The following is a 27,367-nucleotide window of genomic DNA, read 5'->3' on the forward strand; positions in this document are numbered from 1 at the left end:
GATGCAGAAGTATCCTGGCTTCATGAAGCTCATGGGCAGTTTTGTAAACTTGGTTAAACGTTTTGAACAGTCAGCTTCCACGAATGGGCGGCGTGCTGAGAGAGGGTTGACAGCTGATAACTTTTAAATAGAAAAATCAGTCTCTAAGCTTCATGACTTGCTTTGGCAACAGGTGTGGCCACTCTGGCCTGCCACTGTGGGGAGGAAGGAGGCTGGTGCCAGGCCAAGGGCCCAGGCTGGCCACACTTGACGTTTTACTATTGATCCCCAGGCTACGAGACCAGCTGCCTCTAGCAGTGTCATGGGAGCCCTCAGAAAGGGATGGCAGCAGAATCACGTAAGGCCAGACTGCTCAGGCAGGGGTGCCTGGCTAGATAGACGGGCACATCATAGACATGTTTGCGCGCACACTCGGAACCCGATACCGCAGAGCCCGAGGTGGGCAGGACACTTTTTCCGAAATGTCAAAATCACTTTTTAAAAAAAATATATCAAATCTTGAATTCCATTTTTATAGGCATGACCTTCTAACCCAGTTTTCCTTTACTCAACTCTAATGTCAGTTGGAGACACTCACCCACTATTTGAACTAAGATACGGATGGATCCGTGTTATTTACCGAAGTTACAAGCTGCTTAGCTGGACTGTGAACAGTTCCAGGGATGCTGACGGAAGATGTGAGACTCTGGTGTGGGAGAGAAGGCCTTTATTAGTTGCGGTGTACCAGGCAGCCATCAGCAGTCAGCCCCCCTTGGTCCCCCAAGTCCAAGGAGCAGGACCCAGAGGGCCCAGAAGGATGGTGTGCACACAGTGGGCTTGTGTTGCCTCTGGGGAGCACTGAGCTGGTGGGGGACACCCAGCATTGACAGCAGCAGTCAACATGCCTGCTCTCTGTTACAGAGGAAGTATTAACCTCATCTTCAAGGTCGCTCACTGCAAGCACAGTCCTGAGAAACGGTCCAGGGAAAGACTGGTCCGACTCTTGTGTCCTAGGTCCAGTATGATGCGTAGAAACATGAGAGACCTGTGGAAATGGTCTTCTCATCATACAAAAGTATTCAAATATAAAAAAAAATATGGTCTTCTAATAATATAAAAATAAAATAAAAAATATAAATATAAATAATATAATAAATAATAAAATAAAATAATAAAATAAAATATAAATGAATATAAAATAATATAAAAATGAAACAAAAAGAAATATGACAGTGCCATAGGTGAACATCTGAGAGACGTTTTAAAATTTGCATCTGGTGCGCCTGGGTGACTCAGTGGGTTAAGCCTCTGCCTTTGGCTCAGGTCATGGTCTCGGGGTCCTGGGATCGAGTCCTGCATCGGGCTCTCTGCTTGGCAGGGAGCCTACTTCCTCCTCTCTCTGCCTGCCCCTTTGCCTACTTGTGATTTCTCTCTGTCAAATAAATAAATAAATCTTTAAAAATAAATAAATAAAATAAAATTTGCATCTGTTTAACAAAGAACCATTTTACAGCATTTAATCCAGTTATATAGATTTCAAATTTAAAATATATAGAAATGCTTATTTCAAATGATTTGAAAATCCTTTTGCTTTTCCTGCAGATGATGTGAAGCAACTGCTTGAAAAAAATGTTTCTCCCACTTTAAACAATTGTCTATAAAGTATCTCCTATGTGCGTAACATCCCGGCAGGTGCTGTTGGGAGTTTGGAGGCGGTGGATGATTCAGCCCTTGCCCTTGGTTTTAGAACATTCTAGAAGAATGAGATGGGCTTACCTGGAACAACCAAAGTAAACCTATCAAGTGCTTGATAATGAAATACCAGTGATGTCAGAGGGAAAACCCAACCAAATCATGTTGTTACGTTTCTATCAAGAATGGTTACATATTTTTTTTTTTTTAAAGATTTTACTTATTTATTTGACAGAGAGAAATCACAAGTAGACGGAAAGGCAGGCAGAGAGAGAGGGAAGCAGGCTCCCTGCTGAGCAGAGAACCCGATGCAGGACTCGATCCCAGGACCCTGAGATCATGACCTGAGCCGAAGGCAGCGGCTTAACCCACTGAGCCACCCAGGCACCCCATGGTTACATATTTTTTAGTTGGTATATATATTCCCGTAGCCAAAGCCGCTCTGGATGCGTGTAGCTAGAGTGCAGACACATGTAATTCTGCAGAATGCCTGCTACCTGATAATGCCTCCGCCCCGCCCAGTTCTGTGTGTCTTATGTGCTCTCTTATTCTTCATTTCTCTCTGTCTCTGTTTCTCTGATGTGTGATGCATAGGAGTATTTATGGAAACAGGGTTTAGTTTTTCAGATTTTTTGGTGGGAAGAAATTAGCTTGCAGATAGAGCTCACCTGAAAAAAACAACTCTCCCTAATTCTGCCCCAGCTTTCTTTCTGATAATACCAAAGAGCCCCGCCCCCTTCCCCCCTCCCCCGACTCCTGGCTTTGAGTGCCATATGCTTCTATTGGTGACGGAAGCATTTAACTTGAAAGTCACTGAAAATATTACAGTCCCTAGGTGGCTCTAGGTTTGAGAGGCTGCAGACTGAGACAGCACATTTGAGGAACACCAAGTGGGTCCACGCCCCAGGCCGCTCGCTCCTCACACACCTTCACTCTGTGAGTCTACCCACAGGTCTACCCACAGGAGGCTGTGACTGAGGAATGCCAAGGGATTTGCCTGACATCACACAACAAGTGACAGGACAGGGTCCAGGACTCAAGCCTTCGGACGCCAGGGTCACAAGTGCTTTTGGGGCTTTGGCTCTTGTCATCATCATTTTGTATGAAAACTCCCACCTGGGCCAAAAAACCTGGCCTTTAGTCCTTGATGATCTTGGCGTGTCAGGCTCAAATTTAACAAGTGATGGAGTGGTGGCAAAGTAACTCCGTGGTCCTGACACTTGCAGAGTGTGTGGTTGTTCCTCTTGAGGAGCAAGGGACAGCCAAGCAAGCCTTCTTTCCCATCAAGGACACTTCACGGGCATCGCATGCTCTTCTCCTCGCTTTCCCTGGAACCAGCTCTGTCCCAGAAAATCCTCCTGACACCAGTGCCGCTTCTTAGAATTCCAGGACATCTCTCTGGGGCCCCCAGGATAACCTGACCTATTTTGTGATGGGTCATAACTATTTTTAATGTCTCAGGCACCTTTGAAAGACAAACCGTCCCCTCCGGGAGAGAAGTCCTATAAAGTCCGCAGATGATGTGCTCACAGGGAGTTGTGCGTGGAGCAGGGCTTTGAGGTAGAGGCTGTATGGGAAGTCATGCAACATCACACAAATACGATTATTTTCATCAGTTTTGTTAGACGTGTATTCAGAATTAGAACGAGCAGGCAAGGAGTGAGGGCAGACAACTCTGTCTGAGAAGTGGGATGTTTGAGCTTTTGCACGTGAGTGCGGTGGTCCCTGTTGGAGAGTCACCGGACTTTCTGGAGGTCATTAAGGCAGTTCGGTGACTTCAGCCCTTGTCACAGTTCCCTTATGGAACGGTGTGAGATTTCAGCCATAGCTAGCCAGGAGAAAGAATTGTATAGATCAGTGGCAAGAGCTTCAGCTTCCCATTATGTAGCCTTTCCACAATGTGGAAGGGTAGAGGCAACCTTTTGGGAGGAAAAAAAAATTGAGAGACTACAAGAGAGGAACAAAAAGATGATAAAATATGAAAGATGAGAGTGTGTCTTTATCTGAAATTCAGGTGTTGTCAGCTTTATATACATCTGGAACATGCTCATAAACTTCGGAGTGCTTTAAAAAAAAAAAAAAAAAAAAGGCTCTGAAGCTCCAAAGAGGCTGTTGGGATGCCTAGTGATGCATTTAGTGGGGAAGGTCACCTCTTAGAAGTGAGTTGGCCCCCGGGTATAGTCAGCCAGAGAGCCCATGGCAGAGTCCCCCCAAAAGTTGGTAATGGAGCCCCAGACATGAGAACAAAGTTGACCTGTGTTCTGTAAATTCCATTTAAAAAGGCTGGGAAATCAGAATGTATTTTCTAAAACAGTCTGGAAATTAGAAGTACTAGCTTTCCCACTGCTGAGGCCTGTGGGCTACCATCATGCACTCCTACTGGGTTCTAAACTTCAGGATTCTAGAACCTGAGTTACCTTTAATGACTAATGCCATTTATTTATTGTTTGAAGCTTTAGCTTCTACAGAGGAAAGTGTTATGTCCCTGGAAATCTTTCATATCCCTGGAACCCCTCCTTCCCCAAGAATGCCCGAATAGCGAATAGTCACTGTAGGAACTAAAGACATGTGTCCTGGTGACCGAGACAACCCCCAGTCAACTCTGTAACAGGTGATTGACAGGAAATAGGGGACAGTGACAAACCTAGAGAAGGCCAGAGAGCAGGGACACCTGGAAGCAGATGAAATAAGAATATTACCGTCCAGGAAAGATCTTGGAAGTTCCAAGGGCATGTGACAGGAAACAGTTATGCCCTCAGATTCTAACCCATAAAATGTTGCAGGACACAAAGGTGTGTTTGGAGATATATATTTAGTAAAAAGGGATCATTTGCATTTTTGAAGTGATTTGTGAAGATTTGATTCTGACACGAATTCTGTTATGTGGGGTTTTGTCAATCCCACCAAGCAATTAACTCAATTCTGACTGTCTACCTGGAGATAGCGGGTTAGTCCCACAAGACTGCCCTCCTGGCCCCTCCTCACTTCAGATGCCATTATAAGGCCAGGTACCTGTGTTTCTGACCACCCAGCTGTGGACCAGAGGTTCCAACAACGCCCTCCTGAGGTTTGATGAATTTGCTAGAGCAGCTCACAGAAACATCTTATTTACTAGATTATCGGTTTATTATAAGATGATATACTTCAGGAATGGCCAGATACATAGGGCGAGATACGTGGGAATGGCAAAGAGCTTCCAGACTCTCAGGGGGCACCACTCTCCAAATCTCTAAATCTCCCAGACCCCATCCTTTGGGATTTTTATGGAGGTTTCATTATATAAACACAGTGGATTAGATCACTGGCCATCTCCAGCCCTTCTCTCCTTCCTGAAGATCTGAGGATGGGACTGAAGGTTCTCTTATTACATGGTTAGTTCTTCTGGTGATCAGCCCCCATCTAAGATCTTCCTAAGATGTTCTAGGAGCTTTTCAAACGTCACCTCATTAACATAAACTCAGGTGTGGTTGACAAGGGTTTATTATGAATATCAACACATGTTTATGGCTCTTGTCATTTACAGAATTCCAGGGTCTGTGCCAGAAAGACCAAATACCAATGAAGACCAAATATGTACTTATCAAACATCACAGTATCTCAGTGGAATATTGTCTTCTAACACAGGGAGTCTGATGAAGTGTCCTAGTTCTTTAAAAGGAGTATGTTTTGGGACATCTGGGTGGCTCAGTTGGTTAAAAGGAGTATGTTTTTACTGTATTAAATGCTGTCATTTCCTACTTTTATTGTTTTGGTATTAATAAAATGTACATGTTCATTTGATAGAGATGTTCTTTCTTTAAATGGTATTATACCTATGGAGTTAGCTAAACAAGGGTTTCAAGATGAGTTTAAAGACTTTTTATCTCAGAAAGATGAAAGAAATCTTTATAATAATCATAATCTAGGTGGTATCACCCACTCTGCTAATCCTTTCTTCAAGAATGATACCAAACAACACCCGAGAGATTTTTCCAGTTATCTAACTGTGGCTCACTTCCCATTTTCTAGGTGAGGTTCATACATGACAGCAGTGCCCTTCACCTGGGTTTTTCTTAATCTGTAGGATCTAGAGTAGAGACAGTGGGGAACTTTTGCAGGATGATTAATCTCATCTGTGATGAGGTTGGCCCTGTGCCTTAGGATACTCATTAAACACATCTGACTTGATAAGGCTGTAAACATCTGGTCTGACTTGAGCTAGGATTGTGTTACTTTGTGCTTTTGAAGTTTTTCTAAAAACTGTTCATGCTTATTTTGTATTTAGGCTCTCTTTCACCTCTCACGAGCCAGGGGACCTCAATGAATTGTGAATTCTTGGCTATTAGGTGCTTGTGATCACACAATAGGTAGACAGTGATAAGTGGCCTGAGGAAACAAAACTCTGTTATTGCAGATTGTGCCGAGAATGGGGGAAACCAGGTTCAGGGTTCCAGAGAGATGAAGAGGGCTGAATATACCAGGCTTGTAGATTTCTTTCAAAGACCCCTCCTCTTCTCCATTTATTGCATTCAGTACAATGTTGTTGAAATGCCTCCTCCAGAATCCCAGTCCTGGACAGTAATCATAGAGGAACAGAAGAATAAAAGGTTAAAAGGGATGGGGAGTGGGTTAAGGGGTATTTTTATTGTTTTGTAATTCCGCATTTGGGATCACTTTTGGAGGAAAATGGCCTTTGAGTGGAAAGACTTAAGCAGATCACACACGAATTATGCCGAGTGCTTTTAAGCTCATCGATAGCATCTGACAAGCCTTTTTGTAAAGTGCATTTGTGTGGGCAAAGGTCTACAAGTAAATGCTCCTGCTTCTCCGGGGGGTGGAAGATTGGGACGTGTTTTCAGGATTCTTCCTGGAGCTCAGCACTCATAACCATCCGCAGGCCCTAGATCATCTCTGGCTGTACCAAGGAGGCATTCGGAAAGAATACCGTTGATTTCAAAGACTGTGGGAAATTGACTCCTTGAAGTTCAAGAGTTACTTATGATTTCTTCCATGCAGCCAAGAATCCACAGGAGAAATGGTTCTTTCTCCCGTTCTTTCTGTGCTCTTAATTTACGTGAGACTACTTCCCCTCACCCCCAGGACCCTTTGCGACCCTTCTAATGGGGGAGCTGAAGGGGTTCTCATTTGTCCCAGTGTGGAAGGAGTCTCCTGGGAAGAAAGGAGGCTTAAAAAGCACAACTCCATGGTGAGACCCTGATTAAAAGAAGGTTGTCCTCTCAAACCTAGGATTTCTAAAGAAGCATGTAACTGGCAGAAATTTCCAGAGCAGAGTATCGTGTCCATAAATGATAAACTGTTGTTATAGTAGGTATTCTGTGCCCACCAGTACCCAGAGAACACTAGACTCGGGTCTGCAGCATGCCCAGGCTTGAGGAGGGCAAAGTGGGAGACAGCGGTGGGCTGTGGGTGTCCGGATTGAGAGGACGGTAGTGTGTTTGGGATTCCGGTTTCTGCAGGGGGCCCTGAAGGGCTCATCCTTCTAGGTCCCCTGAGTCCTTAGAGGCTGCTCTGCTCTCATTATGAAGGACAGACAAATGTGAAGTGACTCTAGTGAGGCAAGGAGTGTGTAGCTACTTCTTTACCCCCCTGTGAGCCCCCAAAATATCAAGGGCACAGCATTATCTTCTGTTGTGTACTTTTCTGCTCCACTGGAACATGAGCTCAGTCAGCATGGACATGAGTGGCCCGCTGGGGTTCTGACCCCCCTTCCATCTGAGCTCCCTCATCAGACAGCCAGCTCAGCTCTGTGGAGAGCCTGGGTTCAAGCCCCACCTGGAGCGGTGGGTGAGTTACTTCCCTTCACATATGAAATGCAAATGATGACACCCACCTCCCAGAGGTGTTGTGAGGAGGCCAGACCTTGAATACAAGGTCTTTGGCCATAGTGCAACAAGTTACTAGATACATAATAGAAGCAGCAAGTCTGCTAAGCTTCCTGACATTCTGGACGGCGGTCCTTTGCTGGGTGTCTTGTCACGTCACCAGGTTTTCCCTGCTGACCCACCAGAAGGCAAGTGTCAGGGTCCTGACCTCTCAGTTGACACAAGGGCTAATAAGGTAGCTGGTCAGCTAGAGCTCTGTCTAGGGACAGAACATAAGGCTTGCACTTTTCCCTGGTCTTGTCCCTCTCTCTTACCTGCAGTCTTTCCAGCTGCTTTCTCCTTTCATTCTTTTTACTTCCCATATTTCCATAAGAAGCAATGTATTTCTGTACATATGTACAAAAAAGAAAGTATTGTAGAAGATACTCCTGCATTGCTTCGAGCAAGTTTTAAGATTGGATACTGCCATGAAAAAAATCCAAATTTTCTGGTAAGTTTGGAAATTTTTTTTTCTACAAATATGCTATGACCACAGAGAAATGATGTGTTTCTTACGAAGAGAGCCTGCAGGTAGTAGTTGGTTAAAAATGTATGGATCTAAAACATCAATGGGGAAAAACTACCTTTGGTGATATAATAAAATAGAATTTTAAAATGTGCCATTGTTTTAAAAAAAAAAAAAAGCAAAGCCCTGGAGGGAAAAAAAAAAAAACCTGCTAACACTTTGGTCACTGTTTAAAAGCTGCCTTCAAAACATTTATTAGCAGTTTGAATCCATCTGAATGTGTATTTTACAGATTAAAAACAGTACTAGTGAATCTTAGCTTCTTAGCCATAAAAGGAGAGAGAGAATCTATAGTATTGTACACATGGAAAATGAAATAAGTCATAGGATCTTATAGTGACACCCAAAATATAAGCTGTAGCGATCCATAGCTAGAGGTTTGTTTGGAGGGTTTTGCTATGGCTTTTAGGCTATTTTAGATGGAGGAGGTTTTTGTTTTTGATTTTGTTTTTGTTTTGTTTTGTTTTGTTTTGTTTTGTTTTTTACTGTTCTGCAATATACAGAACATAAAATTTACCATTTTTGTCCTTTTTAAGTGTATAATTCAGTGGCATTGGAGACATTCACAATGTTGTGCAGCTATCGCTGCTATTTCCAGAACTTTCCATCATCCCAAACAGAAACTCTGCATCCATTAGACAGTAACTCCTCGTTCCTCCCTCACCCAGCCTCTGGTAACCTCTTTTCTACTTTCTGGCTCTCTGAATCTGCCTAATCTAGGTATCCCACGTAATTGGGAAGTACACAATATTTTTCCTTTTTTTGCGGGGGAGGGGGTCTGGCTTATTTCACCCACCACGTTTTCAAGATTCATCCGTGTATCAGAATGTCCTTCCTTTTTACGGCTGAATAACCTCCCATTGTATGATGACCACTTGTTCCGCTTACCCGTTCATCCGGGATTGCTTCCCTCGTTTGGCTGTTGTGAATAACGATGCAGTAAACATTACCTTACGAGTGTCCGTTTGTGTCTCTGATAATTAGTGTTTTTAGAAGGTATCTTTCCAAAGGCTGAGATTTTCAAAGAGAAGGTGACGGGCCCCATCAATGAATGACCTCCCCTTGCTGCCACGAGAACCAGCCCCTGGTGCTGTGAGGGATGGTCTGGGTAGTTAAATCTGCCTTCGTGCCTGGGGATGCCACACACTTTATGTGACTGTGTCAAAGAAAAACCTTGTCAGTCCCAAAGAGGCGTGTCTCCCTTTGAGCCTTAGGCTCTGATAGGATCTGATGGTGAGGGAGAGCACGTGTCCTCATTTTTCTCCTCATGGTTTGACTCATCCTGCGCATCTTTGCCAGTGGCTCTTGGCACACGTAAGTGCGTTGTGGAAAATCTGACCTACTCACCTCCCCGAAGCGATGGAAGTAACGTCCACTCAGTGTGAGAGAGGATTTCTTTCTAAGGTAAAATTTCCTCAGTGACAATAGCGAGATTTTAGGTGACCTGGGATATGAATTTGAAGTTCTGAAATAGCCAATTTCTTTTGTTTTTGTTTTTGTTTTAAGATTTTATTTATTTATCTGACAGAGGGAGAGTTCACAAGTAGGCAGAGGCAGGTGGGGGGTGGGGGTGGGAAGCAGGCTCCCCGCTGAGCAGACAGCCTGACACGGGGCTCAATCGCAGGACCTCGCGATCACAACCTGAGCCAAAGACAGAGGCTTAACCCACTGAGCCACCCAGGCATCCTGAAATAGCCAATTTCTATTACAAAAAAAAAAAAAAAAAAGTGCAAAAATAAGAGAATATATGGAAACTACACAGTTGACAAAGTTGACACTTCAAACATACTTTCCTCATGTAGAGTGAAAAAAACACTTTTGTGAACACTGGTTTTGCTCCTGTAGAGAGAAGAAAGCTGGAATGAATAATAATGGTTTTTTCCCTCTACTTTAGGGGGGGAAAAAGGTGATTAGCATCTGAAAATATTAAGTAAAGAATCATAAATGGTTCGCTAATGTTTGCTTTTTGTGGCCATGGCAATCACTTTATTAAGCATATTATTTCATTTAGTCCTTACAAGAAACCTTTATACAAAGTAGGTATTAATATTATTACCACTTTTAAATAGGGAAATTGGGGTACTAGGAGCTCAAGGAGCTATCCCAGGGTCACGGACTATGAGTGATTTACCTGGATTTGGATGTGAATGCCCATGGCCTTCGCCCACTTTTCCCTTTTACACATATAACATGCATGTCTTCATATGCTCACTGGAAAACTAAAAATTCATAAAGATGTGGACAGATTTTGGATGACAAAAATCTTCAAATTTATGAAGTTTCCCTAAAGCCATACTACGAAAGCTTTTCAAAGCCAACTGAGGGGATGCTTGGGTGGCTCAGTCTGTTAAGTGCCTCTTTCTCTCAGCTCAGGTCATGATCTCAGGGTCATGAGTTCAAGCCTTGCCTTGGGCTCCGCACTGGATGTAGCTCTTACTTAAAAAAACAATTGAAATTACACATTCAACTCTGAGAGCTCTTAGGTGTAGGTACTCCAGAGGGTAAAGGAAGACATAAAATGCCTAAAAGGAGAGTCACAGCGAATCCGTGGAGTACAGAGATGTGTGACCAGAACCCTGTGAAGTGTGAGCTGAGTGGCACACAGAAGAAGTCAGCGGACATCCTCTGGGATAAAACAAGGCCTCTCCAGCAGCTTTTTCCCATTTGCAGGCTACTTGCTACTTAAACCTCCAGAGGACTCTTTGTGGGAGCATCAGCTACTTTTCTGAAGCACCGTGCACCCCCTCCCCCCAAGTCCATGTGTGGTGCTGGCCAGGCAGGCAGAAGTGGAATGGCCGGCCCCTCGCTGTGACTAGGGGCCTGGAAATGTGCAAAATGTTTGGTGGTGTGAGGAGAATGGAAACATGGCCCCATCCCAAGTGCAGGGACTTGGCACTGGAGCCCCTGAGGGGCCAGAGATGTCTGAACAGAGGGCTGTCGGACAAAGCAAAAACACCTCAACCCCAAGTTGTCCCTGCACTTCAGGGACAACACCCCAAAGTAAGGTGTAACCTTCCCCTCCCCACATCCCTGGCTGCATCAGGGAACCTTTGCAAGGTTACTGCCATGCCTGCTGTCCGTTCTGGAAAGTGCGAGACAGAAGGTGCTGTGGGCATGTGTGGTCTCCCCTCCTCCTCCACACGCTTCCCAACCCAGGCTGCTATGGGAGGGAGTGATTCCGCTGAAGAGGAGACTCGGAGGGTCTGAAGGTCGGAGGGACCAGGGACATCTGCTCTCACCCTGGGACAGGCGAGGGCTCAGAAGCAGGCACACAGGCTCGTCAGAGATGAGTGATCCGCCCAGCGGGTCGCGGCCCCAAAGCTGCATCAGAGAAGGCAGCAGGACGAGCTTGCAGGCAGACGGTGCCTCCTGATTAAGCCTCTGTCCTCTGTAGACTCAGGAGCCATTAGGATCTGGCTTGATGGCACAAATGGATCTATACACAGCCTGGGGAGGAACCATCCTAACAAAAGGCTGTTGCAAGTCCAAATAACACGTTTGCCCTTGGGCTCTGTGACACGGCCACTGTCACCGCCCGATCCTGAAGTGAGGGCTTTGAAGGCGACAGTGGCTCTTACGGTGGCTGCTCTGGCTTGACTGTTGAGGGCTGCCGAGGCCACACCGGCTCTGGTGGCCGATCGTGTTTCTGAGCACTGTCTATATGGTCTTGCATGGATACGACATGCCGGCAGCAATATGCATGGTTCGGGCATCAGGCTTCTGTCCCATGTATTCACAGAAGACAGCACCACGGATGACAGAGTGGGCTTCCTTGCTCTTAATCGCTGGACCCCAGGGATACCTGCTTTCACAGAGCGCTGCCCCCAACCCGGGGCTTCCCTCGGCTCTGCACTTAGGGCCGGTCGGTATTCCTGCCGTGATGTTGTTCTGTTCCTCCCAGATTACGTTCTGCTGGAAGCCCCTTACTTTCCCCATGCTCACTGGCTGGCCCACCTGGAAAGGCAGTGGCTGTCTTGCTTGACTGAATCCTCTGCAGTCCCCCAAACAGGGTGGTGCAGACAGGGACTAGAGAGAGCTTTGGCTCCGTAGGAGTCACGAAACTGTGGGGTCAGCATCTCCTGTCCCCTCTTCAATCCCTAAAGAGTGTGCCTTGGTGTTAGTGGTGGGAATCCCAGGTGCTCTGGTTTGGAGATGAGAATTCCAGACGATTATTTACCAAAGGGACAGTGTTGGCTTTAGGCAGAATGCTAGCTAGGGCTGCTTTCCAGATCTCAGAGCCTTTGGTGGATGATTAATGGAGGCGAGCAGGGCTTTCAGATAACAGGGCTCCCGGACAGACACGGGTCAGTGAGTCAGCCTCCGCCTGGTCAGGGAGCCTCTCTGAGAGGAAGCCTTCGGCTGGGGAGGTGATTAGAATCTCAGATCCATTTGCTATCCCCCCATGTCCATTAGGCCCTCCTTTGTCCTCCGTGTGAAAATATATTTGATGATCTCCAGCAGCATGGAGCTAATCCCGCCTAGGGGCTAATCCCTTAGCTTAATTTCCTGTCTCCCTTGAGGGAAAGTCCATCAGTCTTGTGCCTTGCTTCCGGGGGAGACGGGGCCAAAGTAACACAGTGGTAGGTTTAGTGGGTGTGTTTGCATTCTGGGTCAGTTCTCTTATCCTTGAAATAAAAGGATTTTTCTGGAAAAGTAATATATAATCATTTTGACTCCTGGAAAAAAAATCTGTAAGGAAAAACACAGAGTCACCCATAATGCTGCTGCCCATTGCTAAGACCTGCTAGCATTTTAGTGTACTTGCTTCTAAATATTTCAAAGACAGAAGTATTTAATCTTGATGAGATAATTAAATTTATGTTTTTAGCCTACATCTCAAAGGTGGGCATTTTATGAAAAATTTCCCATGTTATTAAAAATTTTTAGTAATCATAATTTTTAATGGCTGTACAATATTATAGCAGCTGTTTTCAGAGAAATCGGGAATTTGTGTGTATAATGTGTTTTTTTCAACGCTAGGGAAATTTTCAAACATACAGGGAAGCTTAAAGGATTTTATAGTGAACACCTGTATACTCACCATCTAAATTCTGCATTAACATTTTACAATACTTGATTCATCAGATATTTATCTAGCCTTCTATTTATCTATTAACCCACCTTATTTTTTTGACACATTTGAAAATGTAGGCACCAATTCACTTACCTTAAATATACCTTAAATAAATAATTATTAACTAGAACTTAATTTTGCTTATATTTTTTGTTAATTTATGTGTATTGAAATGCACAGGTGTTAAATTTATGTTCATTGAGTTTTGACAAATGTATGTATACATTTTCTTAAAGATTTTATTTACTTATTTATTTATTTGACACAGAGAGAGAGAGAGAGATCACAAGGCAGAGAGGCAGAGAGGCAGGCAGAGAGAGTGAGGGGGAAGTGGGCGCCCGCCAAGCAGAGAGCCTGATGTGGGGCTCGATCCCAGGACCCTGAGATCATGACCTGAGCCGAAGGCAGAGGCTTAACCCACTGAGCCACCCAGATGCCCTTGTATGCATACATTTTAATAGTATAATAGCACACTCTGTTATTTAGAACAATACTTGGAGTCAATTTAGAAGGTCCAAAGGATGTGATGGCTCATTATTATGAAATATACCATAAGTAATTTAAAAGTGTTTCATGTGCTCTTTTGTTTGAAGTACTAAGTATTTTCTTAAGTTATGTGCACCTGAAAGAAAAGTGAGTGATTAATTTCTCTGAAAAGGGGAACAACATTTTAACATTTGTTTATATATATATTTTTTCAATTAAAAAAATTTTTTTTTATTTGACAGATCGCAAGTAGGCAGAGAGGCAGGCAGAGAGAGAGGGGGAAGCAGGCTCCCCACTGAGCAGAGATCTGATGTGGGGCTCGATCCCAGGTCCCTGAGATCATGACCCGAGCCGAAGGCAGTGGCTTAACCCACTGAGCCACCGAGGCGCCCCTTGTTTATATTTTTTGGCTTTTCTTTTTTCTTTTTTTTAAAGAATTTCTACAAGTATTCTTTTTTTTTTAATTTTTATTTATTTATTTGACAGACAGAGATCACAAGTAGGCAGAGAGGCAGGCAGAGAAAGAGGAAGGGAAGCAGATTCCTTGCTGAGCAGAGAGCCCAATGTGGGGCTTGATCCCAGGACCCTGAGATCATGACCTGAGCCAAAGGCAGAGGCTTTAACCCACTGAGCCACCCAGGTGCCCTGGCTTTTCTTTTTTTAAAAACAAGCTCTATGCCCCATGTGGGGCCCATAATCACAACCCCAAGATCAAGAGTGCCATGCACTACTGACCGAGTCAGCCAGGTGTCCCAACTTTGTTTTTCAAAGCACTTCTAACTTTTTTGTATTATTTTGTTAGACTGGGAAATAATCTGCCTCTCTCCATGGACTAGTATATTTTTTCTAAACCAGTGGGAGCCAGGAACAGATTATTATTAATAAGACACAAACCTTACCTTCAGTTCTGATTGGCAAATAGCATATATTTATATGGATTTTCAACATCTGTGAATGCCCCACAGCCACTTATTTGTCACCTACTCAGTGAGTCCGTAGAAGCTTCTGAAATATAGATTCTAATTCAATATTTCGTGTACTGCTTGATGGTGTTGCTGAGTGCCTGTGTGTGTATATACACTGGGAATTCCTATAATTTGGGGTAAGAACACTTTATTTTTTGTACCATCACTGTTTCGGTCTTGCCATAGTCATGTTTTTCCATTTCTCTGATTGCAGAGTAATGATAATTTACCCGTCGCTTTATCACCTTCAGTTTCATTTATTTTGTGTTTGGCTGGGACTGCCGTGTTGTAGTATGTTTTCGCCACAATTTTCCAATTACTGGGCCTCAAGATAAATGTCTCTGGGGCTTAAAATGCAACAACCAGCCCCTACTGCGAAACAGATACGTGTCATGTTTCCAAATGTGCACAAGGAGCAACCTGTCATTTTTATCACCATGTTCTCTACCCAAGCAAAGGTGGCGTTTGGTGGGCAGCCTGGGTGTGCCGGTGGTCTCTGTCCCTCCCAGGTAGGTCTCGCAGCCTGGACTGTGTGGCTTGTGGCCAGGCTGTTGTCCTTCTGGCCTTCTCCCTCTTTGCCTTGGGTGCTGGGATCTGAACCAGCTGTACCTTTCTTGAGCTGGACAGCCCAATAGAGTCTTCTCTTCTCACTTACTTTGTAGCATTTTGTCCTCTGATAATAGCTTCTGTCTTTTCCATATAAGGACCTGTGCTGTCTTCAGCCTCAGATCCTCAGAAACTACCAGTGCAAACAAATATTTCATGGCCATGAGGTACCTCGTGAGCATAGCAATTTGCAACTGTTCCGGTAATAGGTCTTTGTGCTCTTTCGCCAGAGAAAGGAGAGACTCTTTGTACAAGAAGACTCAGCAACTCGGGGCTCAGAAACCTCGAAAACAAAAAGAAAAGCAGCCTAGATTGGCAGATTGTGCTGTCAGAAGCACAGAAGGCAGCCTGGAGGCTCTCAGGGCTGGGACTGTGAATGAGGGGGTGGAGTCTGGCTCAGGTTGGAGCCCCATCTCAGAGTAGGGGACACCAAGAAACCTCATCTCACTTCGGACTGTTTTCTCCTCTGTTCATCAGTGGTAATAATGTATGCATCTCAGGGCTTTTGTGAGGATGAGATGAGATCAGACGCATAAGGGAAGAGTTTAGTGGGGCACCTGGGTGGCTCCATCTGTTGAGCATCTGACTCCTGATTTGGATCAGGTCATGATTTTAGGGTTGTGGGATCGAGCCCCATGTCGGGCTCCACACTCAGCAGGGAGTCTGCTTGAGATTCTCCCTCTCCCTCTGCCCACCACCCTTCTTTCTCATAACTAACAGAAAGAAAAGGACGGAGGGAGGGAGGAAGGAAGGGTTTAGCATTGCCCCTGATGTGAATGTGTGCCCAACAAACAGTAATTGTTAATATCCACCATTATTCTCCCAAACAGCCAAGGAGAAAGTGTTTTCCTTCGGTTGTGGCCATGGAGGATGTGAATCCGCGGAGGACTCTGTTTACAGGGCTCTGCAGTGTAACAGTGGTGCATGGACTTGAGCTGAGTGCAATGATTCTAGGGCAGGATGGGAACCAGTCTCCCTGGGAGCCATCTAGAGGCTAGTGGAGGGGAAGGAAGAATAAAAGGTCATCTTCCAGCCAGGACCTGCTGCTTCTAACTAAAGGAGAAGCTCGTAAGTCATACCTTCACATCTCCTAACCCTTGGGTGGAGACTAATGTGGGTAAGAGAATCTTGGTAACTTTCTCCTAAACAGAAAGAAGGCCTCTGCCTCTTCATTTTCTTATTCTGATTTTATAAGATTTTATAAGCACGTGTGCTGTACATCAGCCCCCCAAAACTTAAACAGCTTTCTAGATAAAAAGGATCTCTAAGAATTCTGAGAGTCACCTGTCTACATCCGTACCTTCCTTCCCACCCTCACTCATGATTCACAGGATCATGATTTTTGTCTCTTTTTATTACTAATCTGAATTTTAAGCCCAAAGCCTGTCTCTGAAACACTTAAGCAATTGAGAGCTTGTTCGTTTTTTTTTCCTGAAATTGCCTGGAAGAAACTGGTTGGCTTAAAATAGGAAATATTAAGAAATGACTTGAAAGTCCAAATAATTGCCTAACGTCATATTTTATTTAGTCATTTTCAATACTCAGCAAATGCACCAGCCTTAGATGGGTTCAATTTGGAGTGAGAAATTCAATTTTTTTCTCCTTTCAATAGGAATTTAGAGTTGATTTGCTGGCTGTTGGCCAGACTAAAAAGAAAGAGTCTAATGAATCAGCAGGCAAGTCCTCCATTCTGGGTTTGGTTTATTTGATGGTCAACATTTTCCTCTTTTTCTTATTGTTTCTTGGAAGAGATTCTCCACTGGATCTCTGAATCTTTTAGAGAAATGAACTGGCCATGAATCACATGCACATAAACCATCCTACACTCAGGGTCCCTTGGCCAGGAGACCCAAAGTAGCAGGTGAGCCTGGGAAGACACCATACCCCAGGCTGGGGGCCTTGTGACCGTCTATCAGTCAGTGAGGGAGCCAGACGCCAGGCACCTGTGGTAGAGTGGGGCACCTGGTGGGTTCCCTCACTCCTCAGGGGGCTTCCTGGTCTTTTAAAAACAATATACATATGGATTATACATATATATAGTTATGCCTGAAGCACCAGGCTGATAAAAACAATGTCAGCTCACAAAAAGAGATCCAAGAAGCTGGCAAATAATTTTTCTTTTTTTTTTTTTTTTTTAGGATTTTATATATTTATTTGACAGAGAGAGAGATCACAAGTAGGCAGAGAGGCAGGCGGAGAGAGAGGTGTAAGCAGGCTCCCTGCTGAGCCGAGAGCCCGATGCGGGGCCCAATCCCAGGACCCTGAGATCATGGCCTGAACCGAAGGCAGAGGCTTCAACCCACTGAGCCACCCAGGTGCTCCTGGCAAATAATTTCTGATGAAACACCACTGCACCACTCTCGAAAACAGTATGGAGGTTCCTCAGAAAGTTGAAAATAGAGCTACCCTGTGACCCAGCAGTCACACTTCTGGGCATTTACCCTAAAGATACAAATGTAGTGACCTGAAGAGGCATGTGCACCCCAATGTTCATAGCAGCAATGTCCACAATAGCCAAACTATGGAAAGAACCTAGATGTCATCAACAGATGAGTGGATAAAGAAGGTGTGGTACACACACACACACACACACACACCCCACACAGTGGAATACTATGCAGCCATCAAAAAGGAAATCTTGGCATTTTCAATGACGTGGATGGAACTAGAGGGTATTATGCTGAGCGAAATAAGTCAATCGGAGCTCTCTCTGATATGAGGAATTTGAGAGGCAGGGCACGGGGGCCATGGTGGGAAGGGAGGGAAAAATGAAACAAGGTGGGACCAGGGAAGGAGACAAACCATAAGAGACTCTTAATCTCAGGAAACAAACTGAGGGTTGCGGAAGGGGAGGGGGAAGGAGGGATAGGGTAGCTGGGTTATGAACAGTGGGGAAGGTCTGTGCTATGGTGAGCGCTGTGAATTGTGTAAGACTGATGATTCATAGACCTGTATCCCTGAAACAAATCATACATTATATGTCAATAAAAAAAAAATACCACGGCAATCCTACATAAGAGATCAGTGGGAGCCTCTTTTCTCTGACCTCTTTAATAATTTCCTCAGTTTTTTTGTTTTTGTTTTTGTTTTGTTTTGTTTTACTTGTAAAGGAAATAGTATTTACTGTGGGTAATTTGGATGCTATAAAAAGCCACAAAAAAGAAAATAAAAATCACTCATAATTCCATAACCTGAGGATGAACACTATTAACACTTGGTATCTGTTTCTCCAGTCTGCTTTTCTGACATATCTCTATTGATATTTTATTAGATGTAAATTGAAATCACAAAATATATGATGTTTGCAACCTCTATTTTTCTTTTAATGTGTTCTATTTCCTGAATCTGGAAGTATTCTTCAAAAACATAATTTTAACACCATCCACAGTACTCACTCGCTATTAGAAAAGGTAGTGTGATCAGCATTCTTACCCAAAGTCTCCCCTCAGTATCTCTGCAGTTTCCTTAGGCCAGCAGAAATTACTTTGTTCTTGTTTCCTTTCTTACTGTCTGACTCTCCACACTCTCATGACAACTCCTTAGAAATAAAGACCTGTTACTCTCTTGCTCAGACAAGGCAACATAGTAGATACTGTTAATACTGAGTGAGTGAAGGCTGTCTGAGTCATGGGAACTTAGTGGTTTCTTTCCAGAGGTGGGATTCCTGGCTCAGAGTGTGTGCGTTCGCCGGGCTCGTTTTCCCACCGGTAATGCTGTGGGATGTAATGCCCACTCTCACTCATCTGGATACAAGTGCCTGCCTCTGTGGACACTTGCCAACACTGGGTGTTCTGCGTCTTTTGGTCTCTAAACCTCTCAGTGAAAAAATGGCATTTTATTTCAATTGCTAGTAATCATGTGTTTGTTAGCCATTTATTTTTTAATGAAACTGGTTTTCCTGTCGCTTGCAATATATTACTCTTTTGTCTGTCTTGTGCTAGAAAAATCTTTTTTCCATCTTGTCATTTGCTTTTTAATACTGTAAATTGTTTTTTATTTTTTTGAAACATAAAAATTTAAAATCTTACCGGTCCACCTGATCAGTCTTTTCCTTGGATGTTTTGGCTTTTTTGTGTATGTTTATAAAGGCTGTGCCCAAGAACAGAGATTTTCTTTTTCTAGTTCCTTTATGATTTCTTACATCTAGATTTTTAATTCATGTGGGGGTTTTTTTGGGGGGGGGGATACCTGGTATTGATCTTGCTTTTTTTTCCCCCTGTGCTAGCCAGTAGCTTATCCAGCCTGTACCAAACAGTCCATTCTCTCCCCCACTTTTCAGATGCTACCCATATCAACTGTTAAAATCTCATATAGTCTCAAATTTATTTCTGAGCTTTCTGTTTTGTTCCATTTATCTGCCTATTTTTGTACCAGCACCAAACCATTATATTGTATTTCTACACCTAATAGTGCAAAGCTGCTGTCCTAGTCTTCCTCTGCAGAGTGTTCTTGGCTGTTTTTACCAATTTATTTTTCTAGGTCAGAGGTCAGCAAACTTTCTGAAAAGGGCCGGATGGTAAATGCGACAGGCTCTGGAGGCCATTGTCACTGCTCCTCAGATGTCCTTCCGTAGTACAAAGTAGACAGTAATAACCAAGGCTTTGCTCCAGCGAAACTCATTTATAAAACAGGCTGTGGGCTGATTGGTCCTGAAGGCCTTAGTTTGCCAGCCCCTGTTCAAGATGAATTTTTGAATCATTTTGTCAAATATTTCCATATTCTTACCTCCCTCACATATACACAAATAGCATTTGTGTGTGTGAGTCTATGTGTGTGTGCGTGTGTGTATACACACTCATAAATGCCTCTCATGTATATATGTGTATATATTACATTATATATATGGAAAGAAAGGAATTTGGTTAACATGACATCATACTTACAGTGATATGGGAGAAATGTGACATCTTGATAAAATAGGGTCTTTCCATCAGACAGCATCAAGCATTTATGTCTAGCACCAAAATTGTATGGTTTCTTTCATAGAGTTCCTGCCAGTCTCTGGTTAACTTTAATCTTGGCATGGTTTTTCCCTGTAGTTGTTGCTGTGATTGGGACCTCTGTGGGGGATCCCATGCCCCCCCCACCCCACCTGTTCTGTGATTCGCTACAAGGATCACGGGACTCTGACGCACTTGCACTCAGGGCTCAGCAAGCGGGAGACCCCATCAGGTCGGGTGGAGGGATCTGTGCACAGACAAGCTCCCCATTGGTTGGCCCATGTGTTCCCCCCACCCCCAACCAATGCAGCACCGTAATTCCTGTCTCCACCTCTAGCTCTCATGTCACTTCCAGATAGTTTCCTTTTGGGTGTGCACAATGTGTTTTGCAGTCATTGGGTAGCAAATGATGCCGTGGAGGGAGACTCTGGGACAGCAGGCTGACTGCGCAGACCTCGGTCCCAGAATTAAATCCCATAGGCTGAAGCCTTCCTTGGGAATGGTTTCTCTCCCTGCTTCTTTATTGTAACTCTTCTCTGTCATGAATCATCAGAAGCGTTCACCTTGTTCAGCTCTTTCAAATCAAAGAAGCCCCTTCATTGCCGCGTGAAAAATCTTGGAAAGCCTATGGACTCTGGGTAGTAAATCTCAAGTCCTTCTTAACACAGACTTAACATAACTTGTTGGAAGACGTTGGTTCTCTTTCTACTTTGACCCTGCTTTTACCAAAAAGGCTACAAGAAACAAAGCTGCTTCTGCAGCTGGGTTTGAATAATCAGTTTCCGTACACACCGACGTGGCTGACCCAGGAGTACCCACACTCCATGCTGATTCTGTAACCTTCTCACCCTCTCTCAACTGCTATTTTTTCTCCAGGCCTCTGGCCTCCTAGAGGGTAAGGGGTGGCTGGAATTGTTTCATAACCCCGAAATTCATCCAGTAAATGGCACTCGCTGGCTTTCTATGAGTGAGTCACTTGGAGTGTAAACAGAACTGAGTTCACTACTATAGGTCTGACCTTGACGTAAGTGATGTGTGCGAGCCTCCTTCCCAGGCTGTTTGGGCAGCAAAGGAATGAGCAGAGAGGCTCTGAGCCCCCTTGACAGGAACTCCCAGAGGATCCAAGCTTCCAGGTCTGTTCCTGGTGCTTCCTGTACGGCAGGGCTATGGAGGGGAGGGGCCGGCGGGCAAGGAAAGCCCCTTCCCACTCACAGACTTTGCTGGGGTCTGAATGAGAGCTGGCAAGTCTTTTAACCTTCCAAACCACCTTCTCCTGGCTTATCTCAGGATTCCCTTCATCTTTGCAGGCTTCTCGTCCCTTTGTCTCCCGCTGTGATGCTTCTTGAACTGCTGGCTGGTTCTTTCAGTCTTCATACTTTAACAGGGACTGTCTTGGCTTCCTGCTGTTCCATTTCAGACATCCCTGGGCCTTTTATTTATAATCCTCTTTGTATTTCAGATGGATTTCGTGCTGATAGCAGGCAGAAGTGCACGGCACCATACGTAGAACTAGGCAGGGACCCAGCCCACTGAAGGACACAGCCAAGGCCATGTCCCATGAGTCACGTATGGACTTACAAGAACTTGAAGATGTAGGTTTAGTCATGAGTCGAAGGGGGCTGTGTTGCGACCTGGATGAGGTTTTCTCCCTAAACATAGGCCACCCTTCTCTCCTTTCCTACCACTTTAATATCTGGCCATTTACCCATAGGCACTCAGGACATACCAATTAATTTTTATATTTGCCCCAACAAAACATAATTAGGAAGGTAAGGCAGCTCCAGAAACATTACATATCTGTTTCCTAAAATGCCTACGTTTCTCCCATCTTTCCCCCACTATTTCAAATTATCCAAACTACCTCCCTTGTCATTAAGCTGAATAATTGAGGAACACTCCAGGTACAATCATGAGGGTTCAGAGACTTTGCCGAGCTTATTCTGTAGCATTTAAACATTGGCTGTAAAAAGTTCCTTGATTCCAGTACAGGGTAGGGGGAAGCACCTCTCTCCATTGGGTGTGTCCCCTACTAGTGGGATGGTGTGAGCCTGGTGCTGGCTCCTGCCGGTGACCCTTCCCTAACAGAATGTCCCTTGGATCTATTTCAGAGTTCCCTGAAAAGAAGAGGCAGCCGGGAAACATACAAAGAAAAGAAAACCTTTAACCAGGTAAGCAGAAGGATCCTTCTCATGTTATGTCTCCTCGAGGGGCAATCACCTCATTCTGAATTGTCTCAAAAGTGCTCATGTTGCCTTTAAAATATTCAAAGAAACATGACCTGCTCCAAAAATGGGGACTCACTCAAAACCTCCACGGGGTGAAAATGTTCACTCTAACCCACCAGCTCCTTCGTTTTGTTTCTCGTACCGAGAAGCTGGTGGTTTCTTCAAGAAAGGCAAGAACAGACGGACTCTGTGAAGCATAATTTGGTGTAATTCAGGGCTCTCTGGTAGCACTCACAACTGGCGAAACATTTTCTGGCCTTCAGAGTCATTCACACAGTAAAACAGTACAGCTTGTGTGGTGTTGGGTCACTCATAAGGCAATGTTTTCGGTGTTGGGTTTTTTTTTTTGTTTTTTTTTTTTTTAACGTGCAAGCCAAACAGTATCCAAACTGTCCTAATTGAAGGTGCAGTGTTCTTGCTGGGGGTGGTAACAGCATCGCCCTTTCCGTGTACATGGTGTGTGTTCTGCAGCAATGCCTGAACTCTTCTGAACACTTTCTTTCCTGGATTCCTTTCTTGTTCTGCCTTTTTCCCCCTCAGTTATCATATGGTTTTGTTTATTTGTGGAGCATAAGGAATAACACAGAGGACATGGGGAAATGGAGAGGAGAAGGGAGTTGGGGGAAATCGGAGCGGGAGACGCACCATGAGAGACTGTGGACTCTGAGGAACTAACTGAGGGTTTTGGAGGGGAGGAGTGTGGGGATTGTGTGAGCCCAGGGGTGGGTGTTGTGGAGGGCATGGACTGCATGGAGCACGGGGTATGGTGCATACACAATGAACTCTGGAACACTGAAAAGAAATTTAAAAAATAAATAAAAATTTTTTAAATAATGAATGCTACTGGCATTAGGTATTGGGAGAGAGTAAAGGCAGGAGCGGGATGTCAGCTCCCTGAGCTCTTAGCACAAGTAGTAATTAGAGAGGCTCAAGAAATCTGGGTAACCGAGAGCTCCGCCGACCTGCCCATGAACTCCACACTCTATCCGCTCTGTTACGCCTTTAGCCAAACTCACTGATGCCCAGAACATCCTTCAAGGAGAACTGGGCCGTGGGACAGCAGGAGTGCCCAAGATTAACATTTCTGCTCTGCCCTCGCTACTCTCCTCACCTCACTTTGCCACCCACTGATAATGGGGAAATTAAAATCTGCAGTCCCGGGGCTGGGAGCTTAGACCCTCCTGGGCGTCGAGTGTGTCTCAGCTTCCTGGCTCCTGAGCAGGGCAGATCTCCCTTAAGATGGTGACCACCTCCCCATTAAGGACTGAGCCATATGGCGCTGCATTCCCTGGTGGGGGGAAGGGGGTCCCTCGGGCTGAGAAACAGGTGCCACTGCCCTCGGGAGTGTCTTGAGAACTACTCCGGGCACCGGGAATGGGTTGAGTCCCCCTTCCGCCTGCGCTATCATTGAGAAAGGAGTATTCTGTCCAGCAGAGCGGTGGACCCGAGCGCCTTGGAAACTGCAGGTCTGCAACCAAAACTCAAAGGAAACCGGCACCCCGGCGCAAGGTAGGAACGCGAGGAGTCAGCGCTTGGGGTGCTGGCTAGACATCAGACTTGCAAGCCAAAGAATATATACCCAGAGCGATATATTTCTGCTGCTTGACAAGACCTTTCCGGCTGCTGGTGGCGGTGGTGGCGGTGGTGGTCCCAGTCCCACGTGTGTCCTCCCCTCTGTGCTGTGCTTGCCTTCTCTGCCTGTGGTGTGGAAAGTTTGACTGGACCGTCTGCTTTCATACTGCATTCCTGGAGCTAGATGATGATCTCTTGAAACCAGAGCTCGATATCCTTCAGCTTATGATTCAGCCTAGCCCCCTCCCCGGGAATTTTGGCAGGATTTTGGAAAGCGTGTGGTTGCCAGGTAAGATGGGGATCCCGCCTCTTGCTCCTTCTGCTGAGGCTGCGATTGCCCATCTCATGAGAAGGAGTGGCCCCCTGCCACCAGAACAGACTGAGCCCGGCTCCCTGGGCCTCCTGTCTCTGCCCCCCCCACCCCCCCACCCCCACTCTCAGGGTTGCCACTGGCCGGCAGGCACAGTGCCCAGCTCCAGCTGCCTGGACCAGAGTGAGTGAATCTGACCCTCTCGCTAAGAGCACACACTCCCTTGGCTCCAGAGATTGTCTTTTCTTTGGAAACCGGCTTTAGCATTGGTGGCAGGTCTGGTGTCGCCCATGGTGTTGAGTAGACGTGACAGCATGCTTGCATTGCCTTAGAATTCCTGGTGTGTGTGTAGTTTCTGTTTTTAAGGAACAAGAAGACTTTTTGGATACTTTATCAATCCTCAGGTAATTATGAATCGGACTCTCCTTAGGGTGCGTCATAGAATCTTGCTTCTCTAACAGACTGGGGTCTAGATTCGGGAGAGCAGTTCTTGTGAGGAGGGGTGTGGGGGGGTGGGGGTTATGAGGTTTAGGGTTTCTAGAAATCAATGTGATGTGAGGACTCTTGGATTGCCTACCCTAAGCGGTTAGAGCTAAGCCTTTCAGAGCCTTTGGGAAGGCCGGGGTTTCGCAGGCCTCTCAGAGACGCTACCGCCTCCCTCGGTTTCTCAGTTCAGCTCATGGGGGAAGATCCTCAGGGAAGATCACCTGAGACTCCCAGATCTTGGTCTGAGCTATGCAGATAATAGTGCCCCTTGTCCGCCCATGTCCAGCCTGGCCTCCACCTTCCAGTGCCTCAGGACTGCAGGTGTCCATGGACGGGAGGGTGGGGCATTGGTCCCAGCAGGGGGCCCTGCCCATTCCTGGGTCTGCCCAGGCCCAAGGTGGGCAGATGGTGGTGTTCTCTTGGGGCTGGCGACATTCTCTTCCATGAAGTCGGCTGCGGTCCTCAGATACAGAGGTGGATTTCTGTGCTTCAAGGTGGAGACAGAATCATTTAGGAGATATTGGACTAAGGACACACACTGGCTCTCAAGTGGAATGTTGGGGCTGAGGGCACCGCCCTGTCTCCCATCCTAGGCTCTTCACCCCCAAGCTAATCCATTTACAAAGTGTTGACAGTCTGTCTCCCCTGGTACGTCTGTTTGCTTATTTAAACTCTGTCCCATCGTGTGAACGGCAGAGCCCTCTGTCTGCATTTGGATGCATCGACTTCTTGCAGATCTGTGTTTACCAAATAACTGAAAGGGTGCATTTGATCTGATTTTGAAAGTTTTAAGAAACTGGGGTCATTTAAAAGTAACGTGCTGGTTTCTGGTACATGGTGGATTCTCCGTATTCACTGAAAGAATGAACGAATCAACAAACAAGCATGCTTTTCCCTTAGTCTTAGGATTATATACAGTATGGCTTTCCTGCCCACGTGGCACTGGCTCACAGTTGGCCTTGGATTTTTCCTGGAGGCTTCCCTGCCACATCATTTATTTTTTCCTTCCGTGGGTTTGGGGTACAGGAGGAGGGATCGAGGTAAGGTAGAAGGAGGATAGTTGGGAGGCACCAAGGTGGGTATTTCTGTATCTTGCTACACGATGGCAAGTGTGCAGCAAGGACAGGGCAGAGAATGAGCCCTGTTCTCTGAGGGTGAAACCTGCCTGTAACTCTGCTGGACCTTTTGAGCACAAGGATCTGAAAGTTCACTCTTCCCCAGAGGGTTGACTTGTTCGGGAGACTGTTTTTTTTTGTTTGTTTGTTTTTTAAAGATTTTGTTTATTTTTTAGAGATCACAAGTAGGCAGAGAGGCAGGCAGAGAGAGAGGAGGAAGCAGGCTCCCCACTGAGCAGAGAGCCCAATGCGGGGCCCAATCCCAGGACCCTGGGATCATGACCTGAGCCAAAGGCAGAGGCTTTAACCCACTGAGCCACCCAGGTGCCCCCCGGGAGACTGGTTTGATGCCTCTCCCTCCCCTAGGGCTGATGGGGCACAGCTACCATGTTGTCGGGTCTCTCTGGGTGGTGGGGAAGCCTTTGCCAAAGTCTTTGTCCCCACAGCAGCCTTTGGAAATTTGTAGTAGCCAGAGAGCAATGATTTCACGAAATCCGTCATTTCTCCCATTCATGAATGGGCCCAGTGAAACATTTCTGCAGACCCACAAAACCATTAGAATGGGTCCCAGGCATGGAGATCTGCTCTGGGAAGGCACAGTCAGATTTCCAAATGGTCCAAAACCTGCCTTCAGGACCTCAGCCATGCAAGTATGGTTTTTTAGTGACAGTCTGCTTTGGTGACCCTACAGAGTCCTGTAGTGAGTCCAGTGAGAACCACGTCTCTGGTTTTCAAACACTTAACTCTGGCCTGGGGTTTCTGAGTTTCACTTCCCGCTGTGTTAGAGCAAGTAAAGGGAGTGGAACAGGAGCGGGGGCTCTCACGTTGCCTGCCCTTACCTGGTGAAAGGTTGGGGGTAACCCAGGTGTTAGGTCTGCGACCGTTCATCCTAACTGCAGGAGCGTGTACTTACTCCACACCATGGCTTCCAAAAAGCCCCCTCCTGCCTGTCATCCCGTGTCCTTGTCCTCCTGTCATCCTTGTGATATGCATGGGGTGGAGAGACTAGGGGAGGAGTAGAGGCGAATTGCCACACCTCAGATCTCAGCAAGTCAGTGCAGTGTCGGGTTCTGATAGGGCCTCCCCGTCCTGGTAACTCCTGTGGGCTGCTGGCTGCTTTAGATGGTGAGGTCCACACTGGAGGAAATGAATGGCAACACGTCGAGCTCACTTCTGAAGCACGTCGAGCTCACTTCTGAAGCCTGTCTGCTACCCCAGGCTTCGTGAGAGTTCCGGCATCTCTCACCAGCACTGGTGACTCGTCAGATAGACCCACACAGTAGCGAGGGACTGCCGTGTCGCTAACAGGCACCGGGTCTCATTGCTTTCTACGTCCTCTGCCGTCGTCACCTGTATCATGGGTTCCACGTGCATGTTGTTCCCAAATGAATTGTTTGGTTTCTTCGGTTTCTGAGACAAAGCCACAGGCCATAGGCCTTTGCCATGTCTGGCCCGTGAAGGCCTGGGCTCATGATGGCATTGTCTTGGGTCCTTTGACCTGTAACTCAACATGCTAATGGAAAGATCATT

General features: G+C 45.7%; 1 protein-coding gene across 6 annotated transcripts in view; it reads left to right on the top strand.

Annotated features, from left to right (window-relative positions):
• Nucleotides 1-27,367, top strand: part of MTCL1 (microtubule crosslinking factor 1) — a 125,286-nt gene that overhangs the window by 52,169 nt on the left and 45,750 nt on the right. For 3 of the 6 annotated variants that reach the window (XM_032309566.1, XM_032309565.1, XM_032309570.1), the window contains exon 4: nt 22,238-22,297. In XM_032309566.1, the coding sequence (XP_032165457.1) occupies nt 22,238-22,297 (60 nt within the window). Of the gene's footprint in view, nt 1-22,237; nt 22,298-23,785; nt 23,864-27,367 lie in introns of all 6 variants that reach the window. The other 3 variants (XM_032309567.1, XM_032309569.1, XM_032309568.1) reach the window with 2 other exon arrangements.

Source organism: Mustela erminea, chromosome 13, assembly GCF_009829155.1.
Source record: "Mustela erminea isolate mMusErm1 chromosome 13, mMusErm1.Pri, whole genome shotgun sequence".
NCBI lineage: Eukaryota > Metazoa > Chordata > Mammalia > Carnivora > Mustelidae > Mustela > Mustela erminea.